At 33.4% G+C, this 16,346-nt stretch overlaps 1 protein-coding gene across 1 annotated transcript; it reads right to left on the bottom strand.

Annotated features, from left to right (window-relative positions):
• Nucleotides 1-7,040: 7,040 nt before the first annotated feature.
• On the bottom strand, nt 7,041-9,719 carry LOC112283099 (uncharacterized). Its single transcript, XM_024521414.3, has 2 exons — nt 9,465-9,719; nt 7,041-8,595 (listed from the first exon to the last, which is right to left on the bottom strand). Exon 2 carries the CDS (start codon nt 8,369-8,371, stop codon nt 7,904-7,906), a length of 468 nt encoding a protein of 155 aa, XP_024377182.1. The 5' UTR covers nt 8,372-8,595; nt 9,465-9,719; the 3' UTR covers nt 7,041-7,903.
• Nucleotides 9,720-16,346: the final 6,627 nt, after the last annotated feature.

The following is a 16,346-nucleotide window of genomic DNA, read 5'->3' as shown; positions in this document are numbered from 1 at the left end:
TCATTCTCAATAAAGAAAAGACAAGTTGGAGTATTTTATTCATTGGTGCAACTACAATATCAATGAGCATACATACGAACTAATAGAATTTTTAGTTAATGTGTCACAAAAGATACAAGAGTTTCATCAATACTATCCTCAAAAATCTAAATCTATTTTAAAATAACTTTTTTATAAAGCTAATACTATAATATTATATATAAGAAAGAAAGAAAATATAAAACCAATGCTCTTTGTGAAACTTAGAATTAAAAAAAGAGATAATATTATGGACATCCAACAAGAAGATTTTAAAAATATTCTTAAAATATTCTAGTATGTTTTAAAAGATTCTTAAAAGATTCTTAAAAGGTTTTTAGAATATTTTAATATGTTCTAGAAAAATTGAAGATGATTAAGAAAGTTATCTAAGAAGCTTTCTTGAATTCCTTCATCTTCAAGCAACATAAAAACTTCTCAAGGAGCTTTCTAATACCTAGTATATATTAGAATCAAGGCTGAGGGGGTCCTCTATCTTAACAATACATTTCTTAGAGCTTTAGCTTACCTCTCTTAGTATTGATCTTATACTCATCAAATTTAATCAAATTCTTATTAGCTTTCTTATTAAAATTCTTTTGTTTAATTTCTTGTTTGGTCTCTTGTATGGTGTATCCATGATACATTTTACATATAAAGCCAAATTTAAAGAGACTAATGAAGTTGAAGCAATATTTTAATATTTAAAGATAATTTTATTATGTTATCAATCTAAAATTGAGATAATTTTTTAAGAAACTTTTTATAAAAATAAATACATCAAATTTTTCTTAAGATGCAATATTATTATAAATAGGAGCAAATAAATTTTTTTATCTTGTAACTTTTTATTCAAGAAATATTTTAGTATCCAAGTTTAATTATAAGATTCAAAAAAATAAGTTTCTTGTAATTATAGATTCATTTAAAAAATAGTATTACTATCTAGAAGGTGCTTCTAGTTTTATATTTTTTTTATGTAAATTAAAAGAAAATCAAGTATTTTATGTAAATACATATTTTAAATTTTTGCTAAGTCAATTAAAAAACGTCATTGTTAGGATTTATATTCAATATCATTTATTGGCTAAGAAACCAATAAAATTCATGAAGTAATATTTTTAGATATTCTTATCTTATATATAAAAAAAAGATGCAATCTTTGATCAACAATAAATAATTCTTTTAAAATTGATTAATTTTTAATTCAGTATTTATTTATCAAGTTCAATTAAATATGGTCTTATAACTTTTAGTTCATGATAATAAGATTAATTCTTCTAAATCTTATAATATTTCTAAGTTTGAATTCAAATTTTTTTTTTCTATTTTTAAAAACACTTATATATTCCAAAAGATAAAGTACAATTATGTGTCTTTTGAGCTCGCCAAAAAATTTCAATTGCATAATATTTTAGATATAATAAGACTTTAAATTAACCTCAAGATATTTTTAGTAGCCTCAAATATAGAAAAAAATTAAAGACTTTATAAAATTATATGATATTTATTTAAGATTAAAAATTATATCTTTATTGTCAATCTTATAGACTTTTTTTATTACTACCTATACAAGAATAATCATGGTTATTTTTTTAATAAAATTAAATTATAAATCTTTTAATCTCATGTTTTTATAACTTTATATTTGTAATAATATATTATTTCATTAAGATGGCATATTTTGTATTATTTATAAAAAATATCACAAATACAAAATAACAACTAGATTTTTAGTTGATAGTATTTATTATTATTATGAATTACTAAAAGATATTATATTAAACAGAAAAAAATAATTTATATTTAGGTTTTAAATTATTTTTTTAAGATATTGAAAGTAGGTATGAAACTATCTTTAGCCTTCTATCTTTAAATTAATGTAAAAATAGAATAAGTGAATTAAATTTTGGAATTATATTTGAAATATATCATTAACTACCATGAAGATGTTTAGACAATTTTTTTCCATCAGTAGAATTTTTTGTAATAGTATGATATATTTTTTATTCAAAAATATCTTTTCTATGCTAATTATGATTACCATCTATAATTTAATACTTTTGACTTATCAAAAGTTGATAATCATGTAGAAAAAGATTTTAATTTTTTTTATTAGAACTATATGCAACAATAAAGGCATAATTAAAGAAAGCTCAAGAATGACTAAAGATCAATATAGATGTCAATTGCAAGTAAAAATCTCAATTTTACATTGGTGAGAAGGTATAATTACTTTGTTATAATATCAAGACTTTTTTTTTGTAATAAGTTAGAGTATTATAGATTTGGACCATTTTTTATTTGTAAAGAGATCAATTCAATTGCATAACAATTATACCTATCAAAGTCTATAAAATTCCATTGCATATTCCATGTGTCTCTTCTTAAACCATAAAAGATACTAAATATATCAAAAAAGATAAATAGTATATCTTTTAATAGAAATAGATAATAATTAATAATTTAAAATAGAAGTATTAGACTCAAAGCAACGTCAAAATAGATTGGAATATCTTGTATATTTGCATGGATATGATATTAGTATACACACATAGAAGCCATCCAAGAATCATGCAAATATAGAAAATAAATTTAATATTTTTTATTGAAAATATTTATAAAAGTTAAGAAAAAGAGTCAAAAAATTCTTTATTATATAGCAAAGCATGTCCAATAAAGATTTTATTCTATCATTTTTTTAAATGTGGATTTTTTATTTTTTTATTTTTTTATTGGGATGTCAAAGAGATAAAAAATCATCAATCAATAGATTCAACTCAAGAACTATCTTTTGCAGATTTATCAAATAAGCCATTATTATTGTCACAATCTTCTAAACAATATAATAGAGATAAATTTATTTAAAAAAATAAAAAAATAAAAAATAAAAAATAAAAAGATACAACATATTTGATATTATATCTTAGAAGAAACTTGTGATATTTAGTGCTATTTTTGTAAATAGAAACCATTCCTAATAATGTTTCAAATATTTTTTTTGAAAGAAGTTATGAAGGCCTCAACAATGAATAAATAACCTGATTATCTTTTTTCATAGTATAGAATACTATTGATGGTTTAGAGGGCCTATCAACTACCTTCAATATAAAAAAGATTAGAATATGTAGCAAATATAATTTGCGGCATCTTAGATTTCTTCACTATGTGATCACCACTACTTTTGGAACTTATTCTTAGAAGGAAGAATAATGTCACTAATATACATATCAATACTAGCATTTACTTAGATAAGAGGAGTTAACTAGAAGTAAGTTAATTTAATAATACCTTTTAAAAAAGCTTCTTAGAAACTTTATAGATGATAAATTTGACTTTCTAAATATTTATAAGTAATTAATAGATTAAAATTTTGGCCTATAATTAGCTATAAGTTGCACATATTAACCACTTTCTTTATAAGTTGGCCATATGTTGCACAAGTTGTCTATTTCTTGTATAAGTTGGCCATATAATGTATATATTGAAAACTTACCTTGTAAATTAGATACATTGTTTTACAAGTTGAACATCTATTGGATGATCTATAAAACATCACTATGTAGTTTTTTAGTTAGATAGTTTACATAGAAATAGAAGTGAGATTTTTTTCACTCTTATCAACTTATTTCTTGCTTCTAGTCTAATTTCAAGGGTTTGTATATTTTTTTTCTTTTGCAACAACCATTCGATTTTTTTTTGTATATGTATATATACATATTTTATTACTTTTATGTCATCTTACTTTAATATAGATCTCACTTATTTAATTATATTTTTTAAGTTATTGTCCTTAATACAAAACTATAAGAATTGATATTATTTTTATTGTTATAATTAAAAAATAAATAAATAGATGTAATTTATAAATATATTTGAAATTAAAATAAAATTTTGAATAAATAGAAAATATAGAATTTTAAAAAATATTTCTATAATGTATTCAAACAAATTTTTAATTAAAAAATGATTAATACTCAAAATTAAATAATCAAATTTCAAATAGATTTTTTTGGACCTTAGAAAAAAATCAAAATATATTAAAAAAAAATTAGGAAAAAATACTCTTTAAGAAAAAACTAAAAAAATAAAGATAACATATAAAATATATTTTAAAATTATTTCTATTCATAATAATATTTTTATATTGTAATCAAATTTAGTAGTTATATAAAAATTTAAGAAAAAAGATAAGAGTTTTGGTAAGATTGGATTTTTGTTTTTATTTTTGCAGATATATTTTTTTTAAAAAAATTTAAAGTATATGATTATTATAGAATTAAAGAGATACAATATTTTATTATATAAAAAAATTTGTATAAATTCTCATACAAGTAAAAAGAATATTTAAATATTTATTGAATAAATATTTTTTTAAGACTTGATTGTTTAAGAAAAATTAAATAAAATCTAGGCGAAGATTAATAAATAAGTATATTTTACATCAATATTTAAAAAATTAATCCATTTTTATAAGAATTTTTGTAAGGCTAGAGTTTTCTAAAATTTCAAACAAGAATTTGATTGCAAAGCAAAACTATTAAAGATCCAATTTATTCTCTAAAAAAATCAACAATAAGTTTCTATTAAAATATTAGAAAATATTAAAGCAAAGCAAAGATTTATTGAAAACATATGAATCACAAATGTACTTATAAATATTTTAATATAATAAAAAGACAAAATTCATTATCTACAATTAATTAAATCATAAAATTCTTTATAATATATAGATAATAAACAATATCAAATTAAATAAGCATTTTTAGAATTCTATTTTAGTTTTTATTATAATTTATTAGATTTTAAAAAATTAGAGACAAACAATATATGTATTTCAAATAGCATTAAGCAAAAAGTTACAAAACATTTGAAAAACTCTCTAACTGAACACCTAATATTATTAGAACTGAAAGTTTTTGTTTCTAAAAGCATATTAAAAATCACCAAGACTAGATGAAGTGTTTATTGATCTTTTTTAAAATGATAGAACATAGTTGGAAAGGACTATCTGAACATCATCAAATATAGAATTTATTAAAGTTATTTTCACAAAATAGTATTTGTAGAAATATTATTATAGTACATAAAATCAGATAAATGTCAGTTTTGAAAAACCAAATGCCTATTTTCCTATTAAACTTAACTTATAAAATATATACTAAAACAATAAAAAAAAATTTATATAAGCTTCTTTGAGAAATAATTAATCAAGAAAAAAATCTTTATTTATATGTTTTATTTTATGGAATATTTTTTTAACTAAGAGACCACTTATTAGACAAAGATATTAAAACAACCTCTTTTCTTTTTAGAATTGAACCTCTCAAAAGTCTACAATATAAGGTTTTTTTACAGCTTCTTGTGAAACTTCTTGTGTAAAAACATTTAGCTTTCACCGCACCTTTACCTCCATGACAAAAATATTGTTAAAAGAACTTAATGCCACTATCTCCGTCAATGGTGATCAACCCAATAGGCTCTTCTTGCAAAGAAAAGTTAGACAAGATGCTTATTGGCTCCTTTTGATGACAACATCTGGAGCAATCTGAACATGAAGAAAATGATTTGGGCAAAAAAATAGAGTACAAAAAAAAAAAAAAAAAAAAAAAAAACACACACACACACACACATTACCAAAGATAAATTTCAGTATTAATTTTTTGTGTATGTAGGATAAACTTGGATAGCTAAGAAAATATTTAAGTACAGAAATATTAGTATATTTAGATAGAACTCTTTGATTCTAGTCAATGGAATCATGATACATAATCACCAGCCCTATATATATATATATATATATTTATATTTATTTATTTATTTATTTATTTATCATAAGCAATCACTTGCATACTAAACAACTCCAACATTTATCCAAATAATAAAGTGTTAAAACATTGGAAGCTCATGCTTCCTATCTTTATTAATTTAGGGGGGGGGGATGCCACATATTTGTTTTTGTTGTTTTATAAATAAATAAGCAAGCAATCTGGCACCCCAACTACCCTCATTGAATATGAGAAAGTCATCACATGCAAATCAGTTGCAAAGTCAGATGTACCACTGTACTAAGAGAGAGAAGGAAGAGGGAGAAAAGTAACAAAACAACAATAATAATAAAAATAATAACACACACTACAAGCACAAAACTCTACCTGGTAAGGCAATCTCACACTGGTGAGATTGGGGTCTGCCTTCTAGTCTGGCTGAAGTGCATCTTGTTAGATGACCTGGTTGCATGTTCAGGACAATGCAATTGTTCAAACAGACAAGATGATCAACACAGTCAATGTGACAATGGATGATTTTAACCAGGCGAGTTCTGAGTGATCAATGGTACAATGTAGACATCAATCAACTCTACTAGAACAGCTTCCTTCCAGGGCTTCAAGTAGACACTCCCTAAATCAATTCACCTGCCAGTCTTAAGGACTGAAGTGGCCCTGCCTTGAAGAAAGGACAAGTGTGTCTGGTCAGATTCAGCTCACTTCCTTGCCCTTCCTGCATCATAATATGTGGATGTTGCAGAGATGCCCAAGGAGAAGTTTCTCATAGCTAGAGTTTTAGAATGGATCGAATGCTGCTTTTCGTCAGGGCCAATTTGCAGGATATGAGTCAGGGCACTGGTGGCATGACTCCTGGCTGTGACAGACTCCTCATGCTTGGCACATGGTTGCTTTGAAGCGTTTACACACCTCTCAAGGATAACACCTTATTTGTATTTGGAATGATTAAACATCACAAATATGTCAAAAGCTACGATATAGATCCATATGTTCAGAAATGTGGAAGAGGGGTCCTATCAACCGCATGATGTTTATAAGAAAGAAGAAAAGAGAGAAAGAGAAAAGGGCAGACAAGAAAAAGAAAAAGAAAAAACAGTTAGAGCATACAAGGTTATCTTCCGATTAAAAAACCAGAACATGTTGCAAAACTTTCAGTTGAATCACAAGGTTTAACATACACAGCATTGTGTTATTTAAATATCATCTAAGTAGCATTCTCATTCGTAACATACAGACTAAGTCTGCAAAACATGCTAAAACGCATATTCCTTGGTTGAGTGTCCAAAATACACTCCTGTACTTAGAAACGTCTGGCAGGGAAGAGGCTTCCCTCCATGCGGAGAGGAGTACCTTCTCATTGCAGTTCTAGATATTGTCGTCATAATCCCTACATGATAAGCTCTCAAAACTGTGAAGCAGGGCGGTGGAACACGCCAGGTCCATCAAATTTGAACACTCTTGCAACTAATACTACATCCTGTTCAACTACAACGCAGTCATTCCTTTTTAGAAAGAGATGCTTCGTAAGGAAAAGCGCTCTGTGCGAATATGTCCATAAACTCCAGAAACCTATGTTCGGAGGCAACGTTGCGTGGAAGCGCGAGTTAACTTGTCTTGCGGCCGAGCTCCTGTCGTTATACATGCTAAGAGGCAAGAATAACGAATTCATAAGAGGGTGTAGCTAAGTACCACGCTCAAGGAGCGCGTTCCAAAAACCCTTCTTGGTGCCAAACGCTTCTTGTCGCGGATTAAAGCTCCCGTTTGAACTTCTTATACACAGTTTACAAAACGTTGCGACAGCAACGTTTTGCTGACGGATTAGCAGGGCCTTTGACTGAAATACGCCTTCTAAGCTTCCGTACTACGCTTCTGATTCTTTCCTTTAATGTATGTTTATAATACATACAAGCGACTTGCGAGAGGTTTTCCTCCTTTCAGCCATACCGAATCTCAGGGAGCAGACATCCTCAAAACCTCTTCACATGCAAGGGGTCAAAGATGCTTCATCTCCACACAAGATGCATACCGGCGTGCAGCAGTTCGCAACACATTCTGAGGAGAAAGTTTCCAAACTCTAAACCGCTTGAATCAACCTGCTTCTACCTGGAACAATCCTGTCCCACGACCTCGACTTCTTCCACAAACTCGGGGGTAGTACCGTTCAACCACCACAGCAAATGCTCAAAAACATCAGGAGTACAGGCGATGCGCAAGCCTCCGTCGCAACAGAATCCAAACTCCTCTTCAGACTTCGCTAATAACGCCCGAAAGGCGCTGTTCGAGAGATACGAAGTGGGGATGACAAACCTACTTCGCTCCTTGCCAACGTACACCGCAAGACAACCTGCTGGAACATCAGCTGGAAGACTGGAGTGCTCATCGTCGCTGTCGTAGCAGTGAACATCTGCCATGCTCCCCCATGACCGCCCCGAGCTAATTCCGAGAGAGGATGAATCAAATGAATTCGAGGTAGCGCTCGAATGTCGAGAAAAAGATGGTTTATGGCCGTGCGATGGGACGTGGAAAACCTTCTTCAGGAACTTCGTGAGTTTCTTTGATGCAGCCATGGTCGTGATTCGTGCTGAATGAGCGAAACTTTACAATGCCGCAATCAGAAACCAACTGTGCACACGAAGTTCGGGAATCTGTTCTTCACTACTTGTCTTCAATCGCAAGCTCGAGTTTCTCGTAGTCGTTGTAGAAGCATCGCAGCGCAGAGACCTGTAAGAAACCGTCGGTACGCCAATTCAATCTCCTCTCACAGCAACTCGTCTTTGGCAGCGAACTGAGACTGAGGTGCAAACAACAGCCAACGAGAGCCCTCAAAAAGTTAGAGAACGCTCGACAATAGAACAGAGACAAAAGATTCATATGTACGCTCCGATCGCTCTTTGACGGTTGGAAGTACATAAGCACAAGCTGCCGCACACAATGCAACCGATTCTTAACACCGTCATGCACCAAGAGTTACAACCAAGAAGTCGGCGTAACACGGAACGAAGAGTCAAAAATGAAAGGAAGACGCTGTTCGATAGTTCTCAACGCGCAAGGTGACAGGGAAAGCTATGAAAAAGCTCCACTAAGAATCAGCAAGCAAGAGCTAATGGCACATCTGGGAGCAGCCTCGAGATCATATAAGCAATCTCTCAAGGGTCACCATGCTAGGGCACCTGAGGGAAATGAGGAATACAGAGGGGAAAAAGGTGAAATAAAAACTAAGAAAAAAGAAAGATAAACTCCGATCACTTCGAAGCTCCCACTCTACAAGTAAGTCTTGGAAGGCCAAGTACTTGAACCTACGAGAAATTACGGAAGCGTCACCTAAGTTACACGACCATGACGCGGCGGTCACGCAATGATTCGCCCCCGCACTGTACAGCTAGGATGACTCTTCAACCTTGAGACCTCCCCCCACTCCCAACCAACCGCCCTACCGGCACCACTCCTGGAAACATGGAGCGCGCACTACAAAGACGGACGCGAGGACTCCCCTATTCCACAACCCCAACCAGCCGCACTCTTCCGCTTCCTCTCTCCCCCACCTCCCACCCCTGTCTGCAAATTCCTACGCGCCATAGACAAACCAAGGCTTGGAGTCTAAAGACGCAAATCAGTACCACTCCATAATCACTGTTGCAAGTCAAGTAAGACAACATTTACCTGTAGAGAATCCGCCGAGAATGTTGGAGCCAACAGAAACCGATACTCCCCGTCAAGGCGTCCGACGATAAAATGCTCCGATTTCGACGCCACGATATGCAATCAATCCAGGGGGCGAGCGTAGGCTTGTTCTAGTCTAGTGACCGCGAATGCAGGAGCTCAAGGCTGGCAACAGTGGCGACAGCATCGCGCTTATGCGAAGAAGAATGCAGCCTCGAGAATGAACGACAAGACAACGCTTCGAGGAAAACGTGCAAGGCTCAGAATGAGTCTACAGCTGAGACGAAGGGTCTCATAAATACAGCGCGTTTCCCTCGGGTGTTCATCCTATGTACATACGGCTCCCATGTTCCAATACGATAGATTCTATGGCGCTGTTCAGCTTAGTGTGCCTTTTGCCTTTTTGAGGTTTCCTTCAGGGGACCTTGGAATAGCAGCCTCACCAACAGAAGAACCTGGATATTGCCCCCTTCTTTGTATTTGTATTGGTGAGAATTCTCTCATTCAAACCCATGCTGGCAAATCCAATGCCTGAGGCATTTTCTGACTCCTGAATGGTCCTCCTGCATTTTTGATGTTCCCCTAGTGGATTTTTCAATGGCAAATTGTGGAGCTTCCATCTGTGGTTCTTTAATTGGAACGAAACACCATTCAAGTGTAACCAACTGCATGAAAGGGAGGTGCCATTAGTCTCTCCCTGTGTGACAAAAAGTAAAGATATGGAGGTCATTGGCTGATTCAAATTAGGGTTTAATACAAGATGGATTGTACTTGCCTTTTGTGGTTTCCCATACTAAACCACAACTTTTGTTTGAATATATTTTTCCAAAATGAGCCTTACTACTCAAGTGTGACCACAACAAAATTATCTAGCTTGTATTATACATCAATTTCTGAATAACCTTTATAAAAGCATTGTAAATCTAGTCTAGTAATTGTATTCATTGAACTATGATAGGATGGTCCAAAAGAAAAAATTGAAAAAATCAAACAATAAACAATATAAAGAAGGAAATAAAGAGAGAAAGAAAGAATATCTTACAATGTCACTGAGGTTGAGCCCACCATTAGAATCTGAAACCACCAATGGTTGAGGTTTTTTTGAGTTGGTGCACCAAAGATTGAAGAATCTAACATAACCAGGTGTGCTAAGAAATATACACAGCAACAACAATACTACAATGAGCATCAATTGTTGCACACAGATTGCTCAACTGTGCCTTACTTTTTATTTTTATTTTTCATCTTATCTATATAAAAAAAACACAAAACATGCCAACTCAAGCATGAAAAAGACAACAATGTTGTTACCACCACATGTTTTAAACTATGTCCAAAGTACAAACATTGCATGCTGCTTCATATGATAGCACAAGAGGGAAACAAAAGCTTACCTTGATAACTACTAACTTCAACATGGACAAACAAGATATTGTTGACCATGGGTTCCTTATATTCTTTTCCTTAAAATTCCCCTCCACATGAGAAAAAAAAAAACAAACAAAAAAAACACATACACACAAAACACAAAACACAAAATTCAAAACAAAAAAAATCCATTGTCTTCTCAAATCTGGAAAGAATGACACCACATCCAGCTTCCTCAAGTTGTGCTGCAGACCTTGTTTTGTGTAGATAAAAGTCATTCGAGATAGACAAAGAATAGGATATTAGGAAGGTTATGCAATTCCATGTATATCAGTCTGTGAAATTCTCTTCCAATTTTTCTCTTCTGTTCTACGAGCTCAAGGTTCTTCAGTTTTCATTCATGCTACCAGGAAGGAACAGACTCAACAAAGCCCTGTTCCTCACTACCCTTATTATTACCACATAAAGTAACCATCTAGTTATTGTGAATGGTGGGGGAACAATCTTAGTTAGACCTCCCACCAAAGGCCAAGGTCAAAGCAAAAGAGACCAACAACACCCACCTCAGCAATTGAAGCTTACAACTAACTAAGAAAAGGCTCGCCAAACCGAGTCCCTGGGGCTCGTCCACGCCTCAGGTCCCGATCAGTCAAAAGTGAGGTGCCAATAATATATATAGAGTAGATCAGGACCTGGGAAAGAGCGCAATGTGAATGCGTCCAAGACATTCTCCGGATCCATTTTCCCACACTGATTATACAAACCTCATGCTTGCGTTGTTAATGACAAAAAAACTCCTGGTTTTCAATACTCAATTTTTATGGGTTTGCATTGGGGGTAAAGCATTTTCTACCGCAGCAAATACAGACACATTGAACCTTGTCCTTGGTAGTTCCAAACCCTTTGTAGAGGGGGGGGGCGTGATTTCATTAATGGGTATTAAATGAGTGGTGTAAGTTTTGAGGGGTTCAATGAATAAAGAGCAGTATTTATGTTTATTTATTTATTTTGCTGCGCCAAATGTGTGATGAGATCTCACAGCCAGAAGGAAAAGCGTGGGAGCGCTGGGGAGGACAGGTTTGTGTCCTGGCAAGTACCCCTTCACCATACTGTTTGTACTACAGCAGCCCCTCCTTTGCCCTTCAGACCTAAACCCAGAGCCCAAGCCAAAGTGTAAGCCAGGTGCCATGACTCCTCTCTTCCTCCTTGCCATTAGTGTGATCTGCACTTTATTTGTGCACTTGTTGCTGAAACTAACTCGGGTGGAGAATGGGTATTAAAAAGGTGAAGCCTTTGGAGTAGTTCTAGTATTGTTTTTCTCTTTGGTCTGTGGGGGAAAATAATAATCATAGTAATAATAATGATAATAATAATAATGATAATAAATTTTGTCCGTGTTTGATGAAGATGTTCATTCCTCTGTAACTCCCAATAAGAGAGGAAATGGGATTCATGTCAGAGAGTACATGCACGCATGTCCTCGTTGGCAACAAGACTTGATCAACAAGGAGAAGTGGAAGTAACGAACTGGGTAAAATTAATTTGTAAAATAATATTATGCTTATGCGCCTCACATAAAAAGGAATCACAAAGTCTGCTTTCACACAAATTGTAGCTTTCTTCTTTATTTCTTCTATCTTTCTGTTTTTCTTTCCCACTTGCATTTTGGATTAGAGCGATGGCATTTGGGAGAGAGAAATGGTGAATGGATCTAAACTAGAGGAGATGAGGAGTTTGCGGGGGAGACAGCATAAACAACATTGGCCCCTAAGTTTGTGTGGGTCATTTGCAATGGGAACAATTCTTTTCGTGATGGGGGGACAATTCTTTGCATTGGGGAACAATTCCTTTTATATTTTTTCTTTCTAGTGCTGGAGTTGTAGTTATCCACAGTTGCATGTGGAGGTTGAATCCTCTGCAGAATACTGGTGGGTCTAGTGGCCATGTGGGACTCAAGGCTGAGGGGGTGACTCCAGTGGTAATAGAGGATGTTTCGCTGGATTATTCCAACTTTTTTACTACAATTCCAGCTTTTAGGATTTCACATATCAAGTATTGTCGTTTTTTCTGTTGCAAAATGTGATTGGAACTTGCCGAATATGTAGCAAAGCTGTATTCAGGAAATGGAGGCTTTCAAACACAATCCAATATATGGGGAGAAATTTAATTTGGTGGTGATTGAAGCTGTGGAGTGTGGGCAGCACGTTCCAATCATTTAATGACATGTAAGGTTAATGTTAGCAATGTTGAGGATTTCAAAGATAGAAATAGCAACGGAAGGGGTGTTTTTATTATTATTATATAAGCTACGAGGGCATTCAATGTGAAAATCTTCTTAAATGAACCTAGTGAATACCAACTGGTTTACGACATGTCAGCTATTGGAATATCTAGATTAACGTATTCTTGAATCCACCACTCATTTTTAACCTCTTTGCGGGTGCCATTTAAGGCGTGTCCAGTTTACAAGAAATTCAATTTTCAACTTGGAAGCATCAATTTATGCCTCCAAAGTATCTGCAACAAGAAAGAAAGAAATTTATAGAAAGTAAAATTTTGTGTATTCCTTTCAGGTTGAAGTATGCTTTTGAATCACACTAGCAAAAAGAACCGTTTCGAATGTCTTTGTGTAAATGTCTTGAACTTATGTCATACCATGCGTATAAGAATTGTACATGAAAAAAGAATGGAAATAAGAATTTCAAGAATTCTAACGGAAAGTATTGGAAGTATTTCCACCCACCACATGGAATTTTAGTATGAATGAAAACAATAATAGAAATTAAATTAATATTCAAATTGGATGCTGTATGAATTTAAGTTGCTATAATTATGAAAGGATTGCATACAATCCAATTTAAAACCTGTTTAACGAATATGGTGCACATGAGCATGCTGGTTGCTTTATCTATCTTCCTAAATTTCTAGAAATATTAAAGTTAGAAGATAGATGTATATAGAAATAAACTCAAATATACATGGGTTAATGAGCCTAATATTGGCCTTGGTTAGAATCTTGTTTATATAAAACAATGAAATTGTAACAAACTAATTTCTCACGTTATTTTCCATTTTTTCATATTTTAATTTAGTTGCCTAAGCATATTTTGTCTAAAACTACAAATGAAAAGTGAACACTGCCTTTTTATGTTTTTTATATTATACATATGTATTCATAATTTAATTTTAAACTTTTTCTAAATTTAATGATTGGTAGCACATTGCCAGATATGGAAATTAATAGCAAATAATGTCATAGTACCCCGCAAGAAATGCTACACCTAAAAATAAATGGATTTTGAAAACCCGTGCACACACCTTATTAATCAAATAGATTTTCACAACATACAGGAGTGAAGGAATATTCTATTGTATTTGAAAGATTATTTGTTAAGAATTACAATAACAGGCCCAATAATCAGTTATAGAAAGTAATGCATGGTTTGTTAATGAAGATTTGAGCCTTAAACGTGAGCTGTTGACTACAGTTTTTTATAATTCAAACTGTCATTAATCTACACGTGTAATATTGTTGGTAGTATTATCAAATAGTATACAATCTCTTTAAGAATTATTTTTGAAATATGCCATTATGTAATGTAGTAGGTGAAATGACTCAAAAACCTTTGGCTCTTCTTTGAGGGCTGCATTATAAGGTTTTTAACAATGATAAAAGATATTGATTGAAGAGCTTACTTAGAACTTTGAGATCACAAGAATTTCATATTAGAAAATACTGTTATGGTTTGTGATTCATACATTGATGTGACTTGAAGAGAAATGTTGAAAGTAAAAAGTTATGACAATGCAGGGTAATAATTGTGAACAAGTTAACAACATGAGTTTTTCCGTGCAAGGTATTTTATATATATATATATATATATATATAACTCTTCCTTTTTTGTTACTACAAATCATGCCACTACAACATGCACGTAAATTTGTGTAAATGATAAGGCATCCTTTATAACTGTAAACAAAATTAAACTAATATGTTTTGTTTTGCACCTACATATAAATAAAATGGCGACATAAAGTTAAAGAATAAAGTGTGTGATTTCTTTTTATATTTATATGCTTAATGTTTCCAATATTTATGTACTGAATCATGCACTGAAGCTACACTTGTCAGTAAAACTTACAGTGAGTACATTTTAAATATGTCTGATAGTGTTTATTTTGACAATTACTGATTAAAAATATATTACAGGTGTTTTCATGAATAGTTTACATGAATATCAACAGAGACACATGAAAACTATTTTAATTCATGCAAACTATCTGTTGCATTAGTAAACAACACTATCATTCTGTTGACCCTTATGTTCAATTCTGTCACGATTAGTATGTGTCATGACTCAATTGATCATTCTCCCTCATTTTCCTTCACTAAAAAACCATCTCACATCTAATCACCCATATAAAAGGGTGATTTCCAGGATTTGTGACGAGTATTAGAAAACTGATGTGCAGGAATAATGACTTTATGAGTATTGCGTGGAAGATGAACTACCATCCGGCCTTCAGTCAAGATCCAAAATCCTTGGGCTGCATCTCTGCTTGTATCTTCCCACCAGTTGTCGTGTGAATACACATGATTTTTGATCCATTGATAACAATTCCAAGGTCTGAAATGCCCACGTACAGCGCCTCAACAACACATCGTGTACTAGATTTTTCCGGCTATTTTGAAGGTTTCGCCCATTGCTTGTCTCGATTGCCGCATCGCTTACAAGGAGGCAGAGTCGCGGACCCTTCCCTTTCAAGCAAGACAAGCCAGGAGTACCCCCGCCCTTCTTCCGTCTGTTCAATCAAAGCGGGATATTATATCATTCTTTTGAGGCATTCGTTGCTTCAAGCTGCAGCAAACGCTACTGTACCCAGCAACCTCTTGAATGAATGTAGGCTTCACGGATCGATCGTGGAGACACACCAAACATAAAGCCAAAGGGGATTTTGTAACAACGTCCGTGCCTAGGGGTCCGCAACAAAACTGAGCTCAGCAGACGTCCTCGAGATCTATCCCAGCGGTTCCGAAGACACTGAAATCGTCGTCCATGCCAACCCCTCCATGAAAATTTGGCAGTCAAACTTCTTCTTCTTCTTCTTCTTCTCCTTCTACTCCTCCATCATCTAGAGACACGTTAACTACAAACTGCAACACCCACAAACCGTGACACTGATCCGGTTCCAGTCAGTTGGCTCTTTTGGCTCAGATCCACTCCATCCCCACCCAATGGTTCGATGGTACAATACCCAACCACCGAGGCCGTGTCATTACAGAGCGTAGGATAAACATGTCCCGAGCCGTCCAGTCTGCCCCTCCTCCGACCATGCACTGCCACTGTAAGTCTGTAAGCAAGCATAGTGGATCTTTTTGTCAACACCGCCGTGGTCCGCAGTAAACACCCCGTACCAACCGGGAATGGCCGGCAGTACAAATTCTGCACTTCAACCTGCAATTGCAGGCGTCATGGGACTTGGCGACCGTCGCAGTCTTCACGATAAGCTGCT

The sequence above is a fragment of the Physcomitrium patens genome, chromosome 6 (genome assembly GCF_059467195.1).
Source record: "Physcomitrium patens ecotype Gransden chromosome 6, ASM5946719v1, whole genome shotgun sequence".
Lineage (NCBI taxonomy): Eukaryota > Viridiplantae > Streptophyta > Bryopsida > Funariales > Funariaceae > Physcomitrium > Physcomitrium patens.
The sequence above is the reverse complement of the archived record's forward strand: the minus strand, read 5'-3'. Positions and strand labels throughout refer to the sequence as shown.